The 13,284-nt window shown below is 48.8% G+C and overlaps 1 protein-coding gene across 1 annotated transcript in view; it reads right to left on the bottom strand.

Annotated features, from left to right (window-relative positions):
* Positions 1-9,715: 9,715 nt before the first annotated feature.
* Positions 9,716-13,284, bottom strand: part of LOC135783394 (multiple PDZ domain protein) — a 65,470-nt gene continuing 61,901 nt past the window's right edge. The window contains exons 39-46 of the mRNA XM_073813686.1: positions 12,397-12,483; positions 12,228-12,309; positions 12,106-12,143; positions 11,800-11,922; positions 11,615-11,719; positions 11,456-11,544; positions 11,239-11,362; positions 9,716-11,159 (exon numbers count right to left, since the gene is read on the bottom strand). Coding sequence (XP_073669787.1) covers positions 11,013-11,159; positions 11,239-11,362; positions 11,456-11,544; positions 11,615-11,719; positions 11,800-11,922; positions 12,106-12,143; positions 12,228-12,309; positions 12,397-12,483 — 795 coding nt within the window. The 3' untranslated portion in view covers positions 9,716-11,012. The remainder of the gene's footprint in view (positions 11,160-11,238; positions 11,363-11,455; positions 11,545-11,614; positions 11,720-11,799; positions 11,923-12,105; positions 12,144-12,227; positions 12,310-12,396; positions 12,484-13,284) is intronic.

The following is a 13,284-nucleotide window of genomic DNA, read 5'->3' as shown; positions in this document are numbered from 1 at the left end:
CATGATGTTGTTTGTAGTTCATGCTCTTAATCTGGAGTCACTAATCATTACAGGTATCGCTACCTACTCTTAAAGCTGTTGGATCAATTTTAGGATATTCATCTCCTTAGTGTCTTACTAAACATTCGCTGGACGAGTGTTGGCCAGACACCCAAGACCTTTATTTGATCCACATACTTATAATGGATTGCAATCCATTGTAAGTACTTTACATTTGAGCTTATGTTTCTTTCCCTTAATTGGGATGGTGGAGAATGTTTTTAAAATATGAATAATGAATATTATTATTATCATAAGCCCCTCCTTTGAAATTGCTACACGCCACTGTGGTCAAAGACCCCACCACTACCGTCAGCCATCCTGCCACTACGGTCAGAGGCCACACTACTGCAGCCAAAGACCCCGCCACTATGGTCAACTTTGCCGCAACTCTGGCCAAAGACCCCGCCACTACAGTCAACATTCTCGCAACTGTGGCCAAAGACCCCGCCACTACAGTCAACATTCTTGCAACTGTGGCCAAAGTCCCCGCCACTACAGTCAACATTCCGCAACTGTGGCCAAAGACCCTGCCACTACAGTCAACATTCCAGCCACTGTGGCCAAAGACCCCACCACTACCGTCAGCCATCCTGCCACTATGGTCAGAGGCCACACTAATGCAGCCAGAGACCTTAATACTACAGTCAACATTCTTGCAACTGTGGCCAAATACCCCCCCACTACAGTCAACATTCCCGCAACTGTGGCCAAGGACCCCACCACTATGGTCAACATTCCCGCCACTGTGGCCAAAGACCCCACCACTACAGTCAACATTGCCGCAACTATGGCCAAAGACCCCACCACTACAGTCAACATTCCCGCAACTGTGGCCAAAGACCCCACCACTACCGTCAGCCATCCTGCCACTATGGTCAGAGGCCACACTAATGCAGCCAGAGACCTAGCTACAACAGTCAACATTCCCGCAACTGTGGCCAAAGACCCCCCCACTACAGTCAACATTCCCGCAACTGTGGCCAAAGACCCCGCCACTACAGTCAACATTCTCGCAACTGTGGCCAAAGACCCCACCACTACAGTCAACATTCCTGCAACTGTGGCCAAAGACCCCGCCACTACAGTCAACATTCACGCAACTGTGGCCAAAGACCCCCCCACAACATGCAACATTCACGCCAATGTGGCCAAAGACCCCGCCACTACAGTCAACATTGCCGCAACTGTGGCCAAAGACCCCGCCACTACAGTCAACATTGCCGCAACTGTGGCCAAAGACCACCGCCACTACAGTCAACATTCCCGCAACTGTGGTCAAGGACCCCACCACTACCGTCAGCCATCCTGCCACTACGGTCAGAGGCCACACTACTGCAGCCAGATACCCCGCCACTACGGTCAACATTGTCCCAACTGTGGCCAAAGACCCCACCACTACAGTCAACATTCCCGCAACTGTGGCCAAAGACCCCGCCACTACAGTCAACATTCCCGCAACTGTGGCCAAAGACCCCACCACTACAGTCAACATTCCCGCAACTGTGGCCAAAGACCCCACCACTACCGTCAGCCATCCTGCCACTATGGTCAGAGGCCACACTAATGCAGCCAGAGACCTCATACTACAGTCAACATTCTCGCAACTGTGGCCAAAGACCCCGCCACTACAGTCAACATTCCCGCAACTGTGGCCAAAGACCCCACCAATACCGTCAGCCATCCTGCCACTATTGTCAAAGGCCACACTAATGCAGCCAGAGACCGCGATACTACAGTCAACATTCTCGCAACTGTGGCCAAAAACCCTGCCACTACAGTCAACATTCCCGCAACTGTGGCCAAGGACCCCACCACTACCGTCAGCCATCCTGCCACTATGGTCAGAGGCCACACTAATGCAGCCCGAGACTTCACTACGACAGTCAACATTCCCGCAACAGTGGCCAAAGACCCCACAACTACAGTCAACATTCCTGCAACTGTGGCCAAAGACCCCGCCACTACAGTCAACATTGCCGCAACTGTGGCCAAAGACCCCACCACTACAGTCAACATTCCCGCAACTGTGGCCAAAGACCCCGCCACTACAGTCAACATTCCCGCCAATGTGGCCAAAGATCTCACCACTACCGTCAGCCATCCTGCCACTATGGTCAGAGGCCACACTAATGCAGCCCGAGACTTCACTACGACAGTCAACATTCCCGCAACTGTGGCCAAAGACCCCACAACTACAGTCAACATTCCTGCAACTGTGGCCAAAGACCCCGCCAATACAGTCAACATTGCCGCAACTGTGGCCAAAGACCCCACCACTACAGTCAACATTCCTGCAACTGTGGCCAAAGACCCCGCCACTACAGTCAACATTCCCGCCAATGTGGCCAAAGACCTCACCACTACCGTCAGCCATCCTGCCACTATGGTCAGAGGCCACACTAATGCAGCCCGAGACTTCACTACGACAGTCAACATTCCCGCAACTGTGGCCAAAGACCCCACCACTACAGTCAACATTCCCGCAACTGTGGCCAAAGACCCCACCACTACAGTCAACATTCCCGCAACTGTGGCAAAAGACCCCGCCACTACAGTCAACATTCCCGCAACTGTGGCCAAAGACCCCACCACTACAGTCAACATTCCCGCAACTGTGGCCAAAGACCCCGCCACTACAGTCAACATTCCCGCCACTATGGCCAAAGACCCCACCAGTACAATCAAAATTTCCGCAACTGTGGCCAAGGACCCCACCACTATGGTCAACATTCCCGCAACTGTGGCCAAAGACCCCACCACTACCGTCAGCCATCCTGCCACTATGGTCAGAGGCCACACTAATGCAGCCAGAGACTTTGCTACGACAGTCAACATTCCCACAACTGTGGCCAAAGACCCCACAACTACAGTCAACATTCCCGCAACTGTGGCCAAAGACCCCGCCACTACAGTCAACATTGCCGCAACTGTGGCCAAAGACCCCACCACTACAGTCAACATTCTCGCAACTGTGGCCAAAGACCCCGCCACTACAGTCAACATTCCCGCAACTGTGGCCAAAGACCCCGCCACTACAGTCAACATTCCCGCCAATGTGGCCAAAGATCTCACCACTAGCGTCAGCCATCCTGCCACTATGGTCAGAGGCCACACTAATGCAGCCCGAGACTTCACTACGACAGTCAACATTCCCGCAACTGTGGCCAAAGACCCCACAACTACAGTCAACATTCCTGCAACTGTGGCCAAAGACCCCGCCAATACAGTCAACATTCCCGCAACTGTGGCCAAAGACCCCACCACTACCGTCAGCCATCCTGCCACTATGGTCAGAGGCCACACTAATGCAGCCAGAGACCTCATACTACAGTCAACATTCTCGCAACTGTGGCCAAAGACCCCACAACTACAGTCAACATTCCTGCAACTGTGGCCAAAGACCCCGCCACTACAGTCAACATTGCCGCAACTGTGGCCAAAGACCCCACCACTACAGTCAACATTCCCGCAACTGTGGCCAAAGACCCCGCCACTACAGTCAACATTCCCGCCAATGTGGCCAAAGATCTCACCACTACCGTCAGCCATCCTGCCACTATGGTCAGAGGCCACACTAATGCAGCCCGAGACTTCACTACGACAGTCAACATTCCCGCAACTGTGGCCAAAGACCCCACAACTACAGTCAACATTCCTGCAACTGTGGCCAAAGACCCCGCCAATACAGTCAACATTGCCGCAACTGTGGCCAAAGACCCCACCACTACAGTCAACATTCCTGCAACTGTGGCCAAAGACCCCGCCACTACAGTCAACATTCCCGCCAATGTGGCCAAAGACCTCACCACTACCGTCAGCCATCCTGCCACTATGGTCAGAGGCCACACTAATGCAGCCCGAGACTTCACTACGACAGTCAACATTCCCGCAACTGTGGCCAAAGACCCCACCACTACAGTCAACATTCCCGCAACTGTGGCCAAAGACCCCACCACTACAGTCAACATTCCCGCAACTGTGGCAAAAGACCCCGCCACTACAGTCAACATTCCCGCAACTGTGGCCAAAGACCCCACCACTACAGTCAACATTCCCGCAACTGTGGCCAAAGACCCCGCCACTACAGTCAACATTCCCGCCACTATGGCCAAAGACCCCACCAGTACAGTCAACATTTCCGCAACTGTGGCCAAGGACCCCACCACTATGGTCAACATTCCCGCAACTGTGGCAAAAGACCCCGCCACTACAGTCAACATTCCCGCAACTGTGGCCAAAGACCCCACCACTACAGTCAACATTCCCGCAACTGTGGCCAAAGACCCCGCCACTACAGTCAACATTCCCGCCACTATGGCCAAAGACCCCACCAGTACAGTCAACATTTCCGCAACTGTGGCCAAGGACCCCACCACTATGGTCAACATTCCCGCAACTGTGGCCAAAGACCCCACCACTACCGTCAGCCATCCTGCCACTATGGTCAGAGGCCACACTAATGCAGCCAGAGACTTTGCTACGACAGTCAACATTCCCACAACTGTGGCCAAAGACCCCACAACTACAGTCAACATTCCCGCAACTGTGGCCAAAGACCCCGCCACTACAGTCAACATTGCCGCAACTGTGGCCAAAGACCCCACCACTACAGTCAACATTCTCGCAACTGTGGCCAAAGACCCCGCCACTACAGTCAACATTCCCGCAACTGTGGCCAAAGACCCCGCCACTACAGTCAACATTCCCGCCAATGTGGCCAAAGATCTCACCACTACCGTCAGCCATCCTGCCACTATGGTCAGAGGCCACACTAATGCAGCCCGAGACTTCACTACGACAGTCAACATTCCCGCAACTGTGGCCAAAGACCCCACAACTACAGTCAACATTCCTGCAACTGTGGCCAAAGACCCCGCCAATACAGTCAACATTGCCGCAACTGTGGCCAAAGACCCCACCACTACAGTCAACATTCCTGCAACTGTGGCCAAAGACCCCGCCACTACAGTCAACATTCCCGCCAATGTGGCCAAAGACCTCACCACTACCGTCAGCCATCCTGCCACTATGGTCAGAGGCCACACTAATGCAGCCCGAGACTTCACTACGACAGTCAACATTCCCGCAACTGTGGCCAAAGACCCCACCACTACAGTCAACATTCCCGCAACTGTGGCCAAAGACCCCACCACTACAGTCAACATTCCCGCAACTGTGGCAAAAGACCCCGCCACTACAGTCAACATTCCCGCAACTGTGGCCAAAGACCCCACCACTACAGTCAACATTCCCGCAACTGTGGCCAAAGACCCCGCCACTACAGTCAACATTCCCGCCACTATGGCCAAAGACCCCACCAGTACAGTCAACATTTCCGCAACTGTGGCCAAGGACCCCACCACTATGGTCAACATTCCCGCAACTGTGGCCAAAGACCCCACCACTACCGTCAGCCATCCTGCCACTATGGTCAGAGGCCACACTAATGCAGCCAGAGACTTTGCTACGACAGTCAACATTCCCACAACTGTGGCCAAAGACCCCACAACTACAGTCAACATTCCCGCAACTGTGGCCAAAGACCCCGCCACTACAGTCAACATTGCCGCAACTGTGGCCAAAGACCCCACCACTACAGTCAACATTCTCGCAACTGTGGCCAAAGACCCCGCCACTACAGTCAACATTCCCGCAACTGTGGCCAAAGACCCCGCCACTACAGTCAACATTCCCGCCAATGTGGCCAAAGATCTCACCACTACCGTCAGCCATCCTGCCACTATGGTCAGAGGCCACACTAATGCAGCCCGAGACTTCACTACGACAGTCAACATTCCCGCAACTGTGGCCAAAGACCCCACAACTACAGTCAACATTCCTGCAACTGTGGCCAAAGACCCCGCCAATACAGTCAACATTGCCGCAACTGTGGCCAAAGACCCCACCACTACAGTCAACATTCCTGCAACTGTGGCCAAAGACCCAGCCACTACAGTCAACATTCCCGCCAATGTGGCCAAAGACCTCACCACTACCGTCAGCCATCCTGCCACTATGGTCAGAGGCCACACTAATGCAGCCCGAGACTTCACTACGACAGTCAACATTCCCGCAACTGTGGCCAAAGACCCCACCACTACAGTCAACATTCCCGCAACTGTGGCCAAAGACCCCACCACTACAGTCAACATTCCCGCAACTGTGGCAAAAGACCCCGCCACTACAGTCAACATTCCCGCAACTGTGGCCAAAGACCCCACCACTACAGTCAACATTCCCGCAACTGTGGCCAAAGACCCCGCCACTACAGTCAACATTCCCGCCACTATGGCCAAAGACCCCACCAGTACAGTCAACATTTCCGCAACTGTGGCCAAGGACCCCACCACTATGGTCAACATTCCCGCAACTGTGGCCAAAGACCCCACCACTACCGTCAGCCATCCTGCCACTATGGTCAGAGGCCACACTAATGCAGCCAGAGACTTTGCTACGACAGTCAACATTCCCACAACTGTGGCCAAAGACCCCACAACTACAGTCAACATTCCCGCAACTGTGGCCAAAGACCCCGCCACTACAGTCAACATTGCCGCAACTGTGGCCAAAGACCCCACCACTACAGTCAACATTCTCGCAACTGTGGCCAAAGACCCCGCCACTACAGTCAACATTCCCGCAACTGTGGCCAAAGACCCCACCAATACCGTCAGCCATCCTGCCACTATTGTCAAAGGCCACACTAATGCAGCCAGAGACCTCGATACTACAGTCAACATTCTCGCAACTGTGGCCAAAAACCCTGCCACTACAGTCAACATTCCCGCAACTGTGGCCAAGGACCCCACCACTACCGTCAGCCATCCTGCCACTATGGTCAGAGGCCACACTAATGCAGCCAGAGACTTCACTACAACAGTCAACATTCCCGCAACTGTGGCCAAAGACCCCACAACTACAGTCAACATTCCCGCAACTGTGGCCAAAGACCCCGCCACTACAGTCAACATTGCCGCAACTGTGGCCAAAGACCCCACCACTACAGTCAACATTCCCGCAACTGTGGCCAAAGACCCCGCCACTACAGTCAACATTCCCGCCAATGTGGCCAAAGACCTCACCACTACCGTCAGCCATCCTGCCACTATGGTCAGAGGCCACACTAATGCAGCCCGAGACTTCACTACGACAGTCAACATTCCCGCAACTGTGGCCAAAGACCCCACCACTACAGTCAACATTCCCGCAACTGTGGCAAAAGACCCCGCCACTACAGTCAACATTGCCGCAACTGTGGCCAAAGACCCCACCACTACCGTCAGCCATCCTGCCACTATGGTCAGAGGCCACACTAATGCAGCCAGAGACTTCACTACGACAGTCAACATTCCCACAACTGTGGCCAAAGACCCCACCACTATAGTCAACATTCCCGCAACTGTGGCCAAAGACCCCGCCACTACAGTCAACATTGCCGCAACTGTGGCCAAAGACCCCACCACTACAGTCAACATTCCCGTAACTGAGGCCAAAGACCCCGCCACTATAGTCAACATTCCCGCCACTGTGGCCAAAGACCCCACCAGTACAGTCAACATTCCCGCAACTGTGGCCAAGGACCCCACCACTATGGTCAACATTGCCGCAACTGTGGCCAAAGACCCCACCACTACCGTCAGCCATCCTGCCACTATGGTCAGAGGCCACACTAATGCAGCCAGAGACTTTGCTACGACAGTCAACATTCACACAACTGTGGCCAAAGACCCCACCACTATGGTCAACATTCCCGCAACTGTGGCCAAAGACCCCGCCACTACAGTCAACATTCCCGCAACTGTGGCCAAAGACCCCACCACTACCGTCAGCCATCCTGCCACTATGGTCAAATGCCACACTAATGCAGCCAGAGACTTCGCTATGACAGTCAACATTCACGCAACTGTGGCCAAAGACCCCACCACTACAGTCAACATTCCCGCAACTGTGGCCAAAGACCCCGCCACTACAGTCAACATTCCCGCAACTGTGGCCAAAGACCCCGCCACTTCAGTCTACATTGCCGCAACTGTGGCCAAAGACCCCACCACCACAGTCAACATTCCCGCAACTGTGGCCAAAGACCCCACCACCACTTGGAGCTAAACTTTGCAGGACAGTGGACCTCCAGGACTAGGAATGCTCACCCCTGGGACCTTTTAAAGCAGGGGTAGGCAACATCAGTCCTGCCCTGCGTTCCAGTTCGATTTTTTTAAGACCTTCCCTCGCCAACTTCCCTCAGTCTCATTCACTCGGATGTACGTCATTGCTTATGTTGTACGAGTGCCCACTACTGCTGGAGCACTTGAAGTAGGTTCAAATTGATTGCCCTAAGCCCTTGATCACATAAAAAGTGTAGACCGCCCCCTCCATCATTTGATCTGTGCAAAGCGCGAGTTGCTGAAGTGACTTCACAATCGTGTTGCATTGTGGGATATGGAGCTGCCTGAAGTGTACATATGAAGTAGACCCTCGGTCAAAATCAAGGGAAGCGAGGGTCTGTCCATACAAACTTCACTCGTCCACTTGACGAAGTGGAACGCACTTCAAAATGGCGACAGGGATCCCCGAGGGGAAGTGTTTAGGGAAGTCCGTGTCTAAAACTGGAGTGGAACGCAGCCCTGGAGTGCAGATGTCCTGCAGAGTTGAACTCAAGCTTTAATCAAGCACACCTGAACAACTAATCAGGGTTTAAAGAGTAATCTTCAAACTACAGGTAGACAAGGTCTTAACAGGGTTGGAGCTAAAATCTGCAGGACTTTGGCACTCCAGGACTGACCTTGCTTACCCCTGTTTTAAAGGAGTTCTGTCCCAGTGATAGCTTTTGTACCATATTTCTGAGTGTATATAAATTAGGAGAAAAGAAATGTGACTCAACACAGATTTTCTTTGATGATGCAAATACATCTGTGTAGGCCAGTGGTCACCAATCCTGGTCCTGGAGAGCCGATGTCTCTGCCGAGTTTAGCTCCAACCCTAATCAAATACACCTGAAGCAGATAATTAAGGTGCTTCTAGGTGTGTTTGATTAGGGTTTGAGCTTAACTCCACCGGCCCTCCAGGACCAGGATTGGTGACCACTGGTGTAGGCTTTTACTGCCCTTCCACACCCAAGTGCCCAGTCATACCTCTTGGAAAATGCCCATTTCAAATGTCTATTTAGTTCATCAAAGTGAAAACTTGCCGGACAACTACTTATGCTGTGTTTACTAAATAATGTTGCACACACTTTTCAGACATACATGAAAAGGTAGTATACCACATTTCCCCACATATACCACATGTATGTATTTCTGATTGTTTTGGCATTTCAGATCGCAGACAAATTAAAGTATTCCGAGTTTTAACACTGGGTTGTTGTTTTTTTCTACTGGCTTAGTTATTTAGATATGCTGCTGCTCCACCGCATCACCACATCATGAGAGATTTGTTAGCTTCCTGTTATATTGCCGACTTTATTTTGTTAAAACAAAGCTAAACGATCGAATGCGTTTTTGACTAACTCAATGTGGTCGAAAGTAGACGAGCTCAAAACGTTTTTACATGTTGCTATTGTAAGACCATTTTGCGATTTCATAACGCTGTCAATTTTATTAACATTTGAGCATTTTCATGTCATTTCATGCTGTTTTTTCGATATTGTTTTGAAACATTATTAATAAAACACATTAGGTTAAGTTTTGAAGTTCACTTCCATTCTTTAATACGTAGTAAAACCCAATACTGTGTCAGAAAAACAATTGTGCAAAGAAAAATCAGCATGAATACTAAGTGTTTATATATTACACAAAGGCAAAACTTCATAAAATTCATTAAAATGCCCCTCAAGAAAAACACTTCATACTGTACATCAGCACATTATTCATCCTACAATTTTCACCTTCATAATTCCGCTTTGTCTTCATAAATTGCATACATTTTATGCTGAGTTTAATATCAGGAAAGATACAGTTTTCATTATTAAAATACTAACAAACTGAATAGTTCACCCAAAACTTACAATTCTGTCCTATTTTCATTCCAAAACTGTATGACTTTCATCAAATGTGAAAGACTTTTAAAAGCCTTAAAAATAAAGCTAACTAACACTAGTCTTGTGCACGTTACTCTGAAGTTATCGTGAGGAAAATGTTGTTTAAATCCAGACGCATTAAAAGTCTTTCCATCTTCTGTAGCTTTCATTTGTGTGGTTTGAATATCGTGACAAGAAATGAATCAATTTTGTCTGCCATCACTGACAAACATGACTAAAACTTGAGTAAATAAATCTGAAGTATATATATTGTGATGTAGAAGTTTTTTTACAGTATACCATCTTGCCAATTTATTTTATAGTTCTTACTTACATATTACTATAAAAAGTGTTTAATAAACACATTTGCCAGGAACCTGGGGTCTCATTTATAAAATGCTGCATAGAAACCATCCTAAATTTGATCTCGCAATCATTTCTCATTTCCCCTTTCTTTACGATGTAAAATATAATACATCGCAAATGATTTTGAACTTGTGCGCAGCTGAGCAGTTTCAGATCTCCGCCTTTAAACGATGCTCAATTGTCATGGACATTTAAAGGAGCGCCTGTCAGTGTTTATGAGCAGCAAGAATGACTTAAATTTCCAAACACCGGCAGCAATCTTGAGTACGTCTGCTCAGAACCTGATGTGGCACTAAGCACTTTTCCACGTCAAAAAACGTTTTTATAAATGTGAACATTGCCGTGGATTTTTGCCTACGAACAGTCTACGACCAAATCTGTCCATACGCACACTTTATAAATAAGGCCCTTGGTGTGCCATACAACAGACCACTGTGGGCCAGATCCGCACCAAAGTCGGCAGCGTCGGTGGGAATCCGGCCCAGAGTCATCTGCTGTCTGGTGTAGTTTTGTTTTGTTATAGCAAGACTTCAGTACGTATGAGAAACATTTGTGTGTAATCCAGTGTTTAAAAGTGATAACAGTGTTGTGTTTATGAGAGAACAGTGAGAGTGACGTTTCCTTTGGTTTTCTTCAGAATGCCGACAGCCTCCTCATGAGTGACGCCTTCTAAACTTTGACCATTAACAGCAACGATCTGATCTCCACGTTTGAGTCGCCCGTCCTCTGACGCTGCACCCTACAAACACAAATGCACACACACATTATATATACATCTTACAGATCACAATATATGTGAATTTACACGAAAACTTTACCTTGCTAAAAACAGTTTTCACATAGATTGGCAGGTCACCGTGCGGGCTACCGTAACCACCGACAATACTGAAGCCCAACCCATCAGGTCCTCTCTCTAAACTGATATTCTTACACTGTGGAGGACTAAAAAACAAACATTGAGAAATCGTCGGTATGACATTAAGACAACACCTGACAAAGACAAGTCAATCGAGGAAACGTTTTGTGGGTACAAACCCGAGGTCATCATGAAAAATACTGCTGGCTGTGAGTCCTGCCGTCTGTTCTGATGAAGGTCCGGTCACTGTCGGATCACCAGAAACGACCTACAGACAAGACAACCTCATTCAGATCAGCTGAACTCAGATCAGGTGTTGCTTGATGTGTTGTGTTTACCTGTAGCTGTATGAGGCCTGTTGTGTTCTTCAGCAGTGAAACGGCTTGATTGTGAGTCATTCCTTCTGCACTGTGGCCACAAATACACACAATCCTGTCTCCAACCTAACGCAAAGACAACAGCTTTAGACCTTTAAATACTGGGACCAAATGTCTTAAATCTCAGCATGAATCTTACAACACACCTGAAGTTTGTTCGTCTGTGCTGCCAGACCGCTGGGATTCATCAATGCGATGAAGATGGGCACATTTCCCAAAGGACTGCCCACCCCTCCAGCTATACTGATGCCCAGAGAATCAGTCGGACCCTGACACAAACACAAACAAACCAAACTAAAATGACAATCCTGGAAAATCTATTCACAGCCAGAATCAAATTGCAAACATCACAGCATAATGACATGAAAAGCATTCAGATCGTTTTTTTGTTGTAAATGTTTTTGTCTTCATTTAGATGATATAACATCTGTATAAACAGAAATCTCAGTCACCTTTTTGAATTCAACCATCCTGATATCTTGGTCCACCACTGTCACAAAGTAAGAGACAGATTGAAAATAAATATCAGAATATGAAAAGTGAAGCATTTGTGAAAACATCACTGTGTTCTTACGTTCATGAGATTCTTCCGCATCTTCCTGTGATGCCACACAGCTGGAATATGAAGGAACTTTACAGCTGCCCGTCTCACTGACCTGCATTCAAAAACACACAGAGAGAGAGAGACATGAAATCCAAGTGATGAGAAAATAAGAGAGACAGAGAAATAATTATTCTCTAACCTGACTGCTCTGAGACAGACGACGCTCGGAGTGAATCGGCCCCGCCTTAAAACGGCCCACCTCCATTCTTATTGGACCAGAACAATTCTGATGAGAGAAAACAACTTTATTAATAACACATTTGTCTTGATAGGTTAATTTGAGAAGCTGAAGACTGGCCTGATGTTAAAAGCTCAAAAAATATCTATTCATATAGGATGCTAGGATGTTTAATTTTATAACCCTTTTCACAACCGATACCAGAAAATTGCCAGAGTGCCTTCTGTGTGGACTAGAGGTCTTCCCGTGTCCAAAGAAATGTACCCGACCTGAAACGACCCTAATCACTTATTATCAGAACACAAAGTGCATTAAATATTTTTTAAAGAAAGACTTGACCCAAGACAAACCCAAGAGAATTCAGTGGCAATTTTTTTTAACCCAAAAGTAAACGGCACTGACGTGTGTGCAGTCTGCAGCCCCGCATACACCAGACAGAAAGAAACACTGGTGGCTTTGCATCCAATTTGGCCCACGTCTCCATTTATTTATTTGTTATCTGATGATAACACCCAGGTAATCGCTAAAATGTGCATTTAAAATTGAATTTTAAATTACCCAAGACCCGATGCATGTGTCTGAAGCACACGTGAAACTTTTAAACCCAAACCCGCTTGGGTCTTAGGTTGGACCTTAGGTTTTTGGATCTAAGTGGACGCAAACACATCCTGTAATTTTTTCTAGGGGCCAAATCCATAAAGGGGACCTACTGTAGTATCATTGCCCTAACATTTCCGAAACGCGTCCTGTGTGAACAAAAGCAAAAACAATAGGGTAAGGGTCATGTTGCAGTCAGGATGCGCATGTCATCCCAGCAACACAGTTATCGTTTAGCTCTTAGACACAGGG

This window comes from Paramisgurnus dabryanus, chromosome 2 (assembly GCF_030506205.2).
Source record: "Paramisgurnus dabryanus chromosome 2, PD_genome_1.1, whole genome shotgun sequence".
NCBI lineage: Eukaryota > Metazoa > Chordata > Actinopteri > Cypriniformes > Cobitidae > Paramisgurnus > Paramisgurnus dabryanus.
Note: the sequence above shows the minus strand (reverse complement) of the source record. Positions and strands in the feature narration are given on the sequence as shown.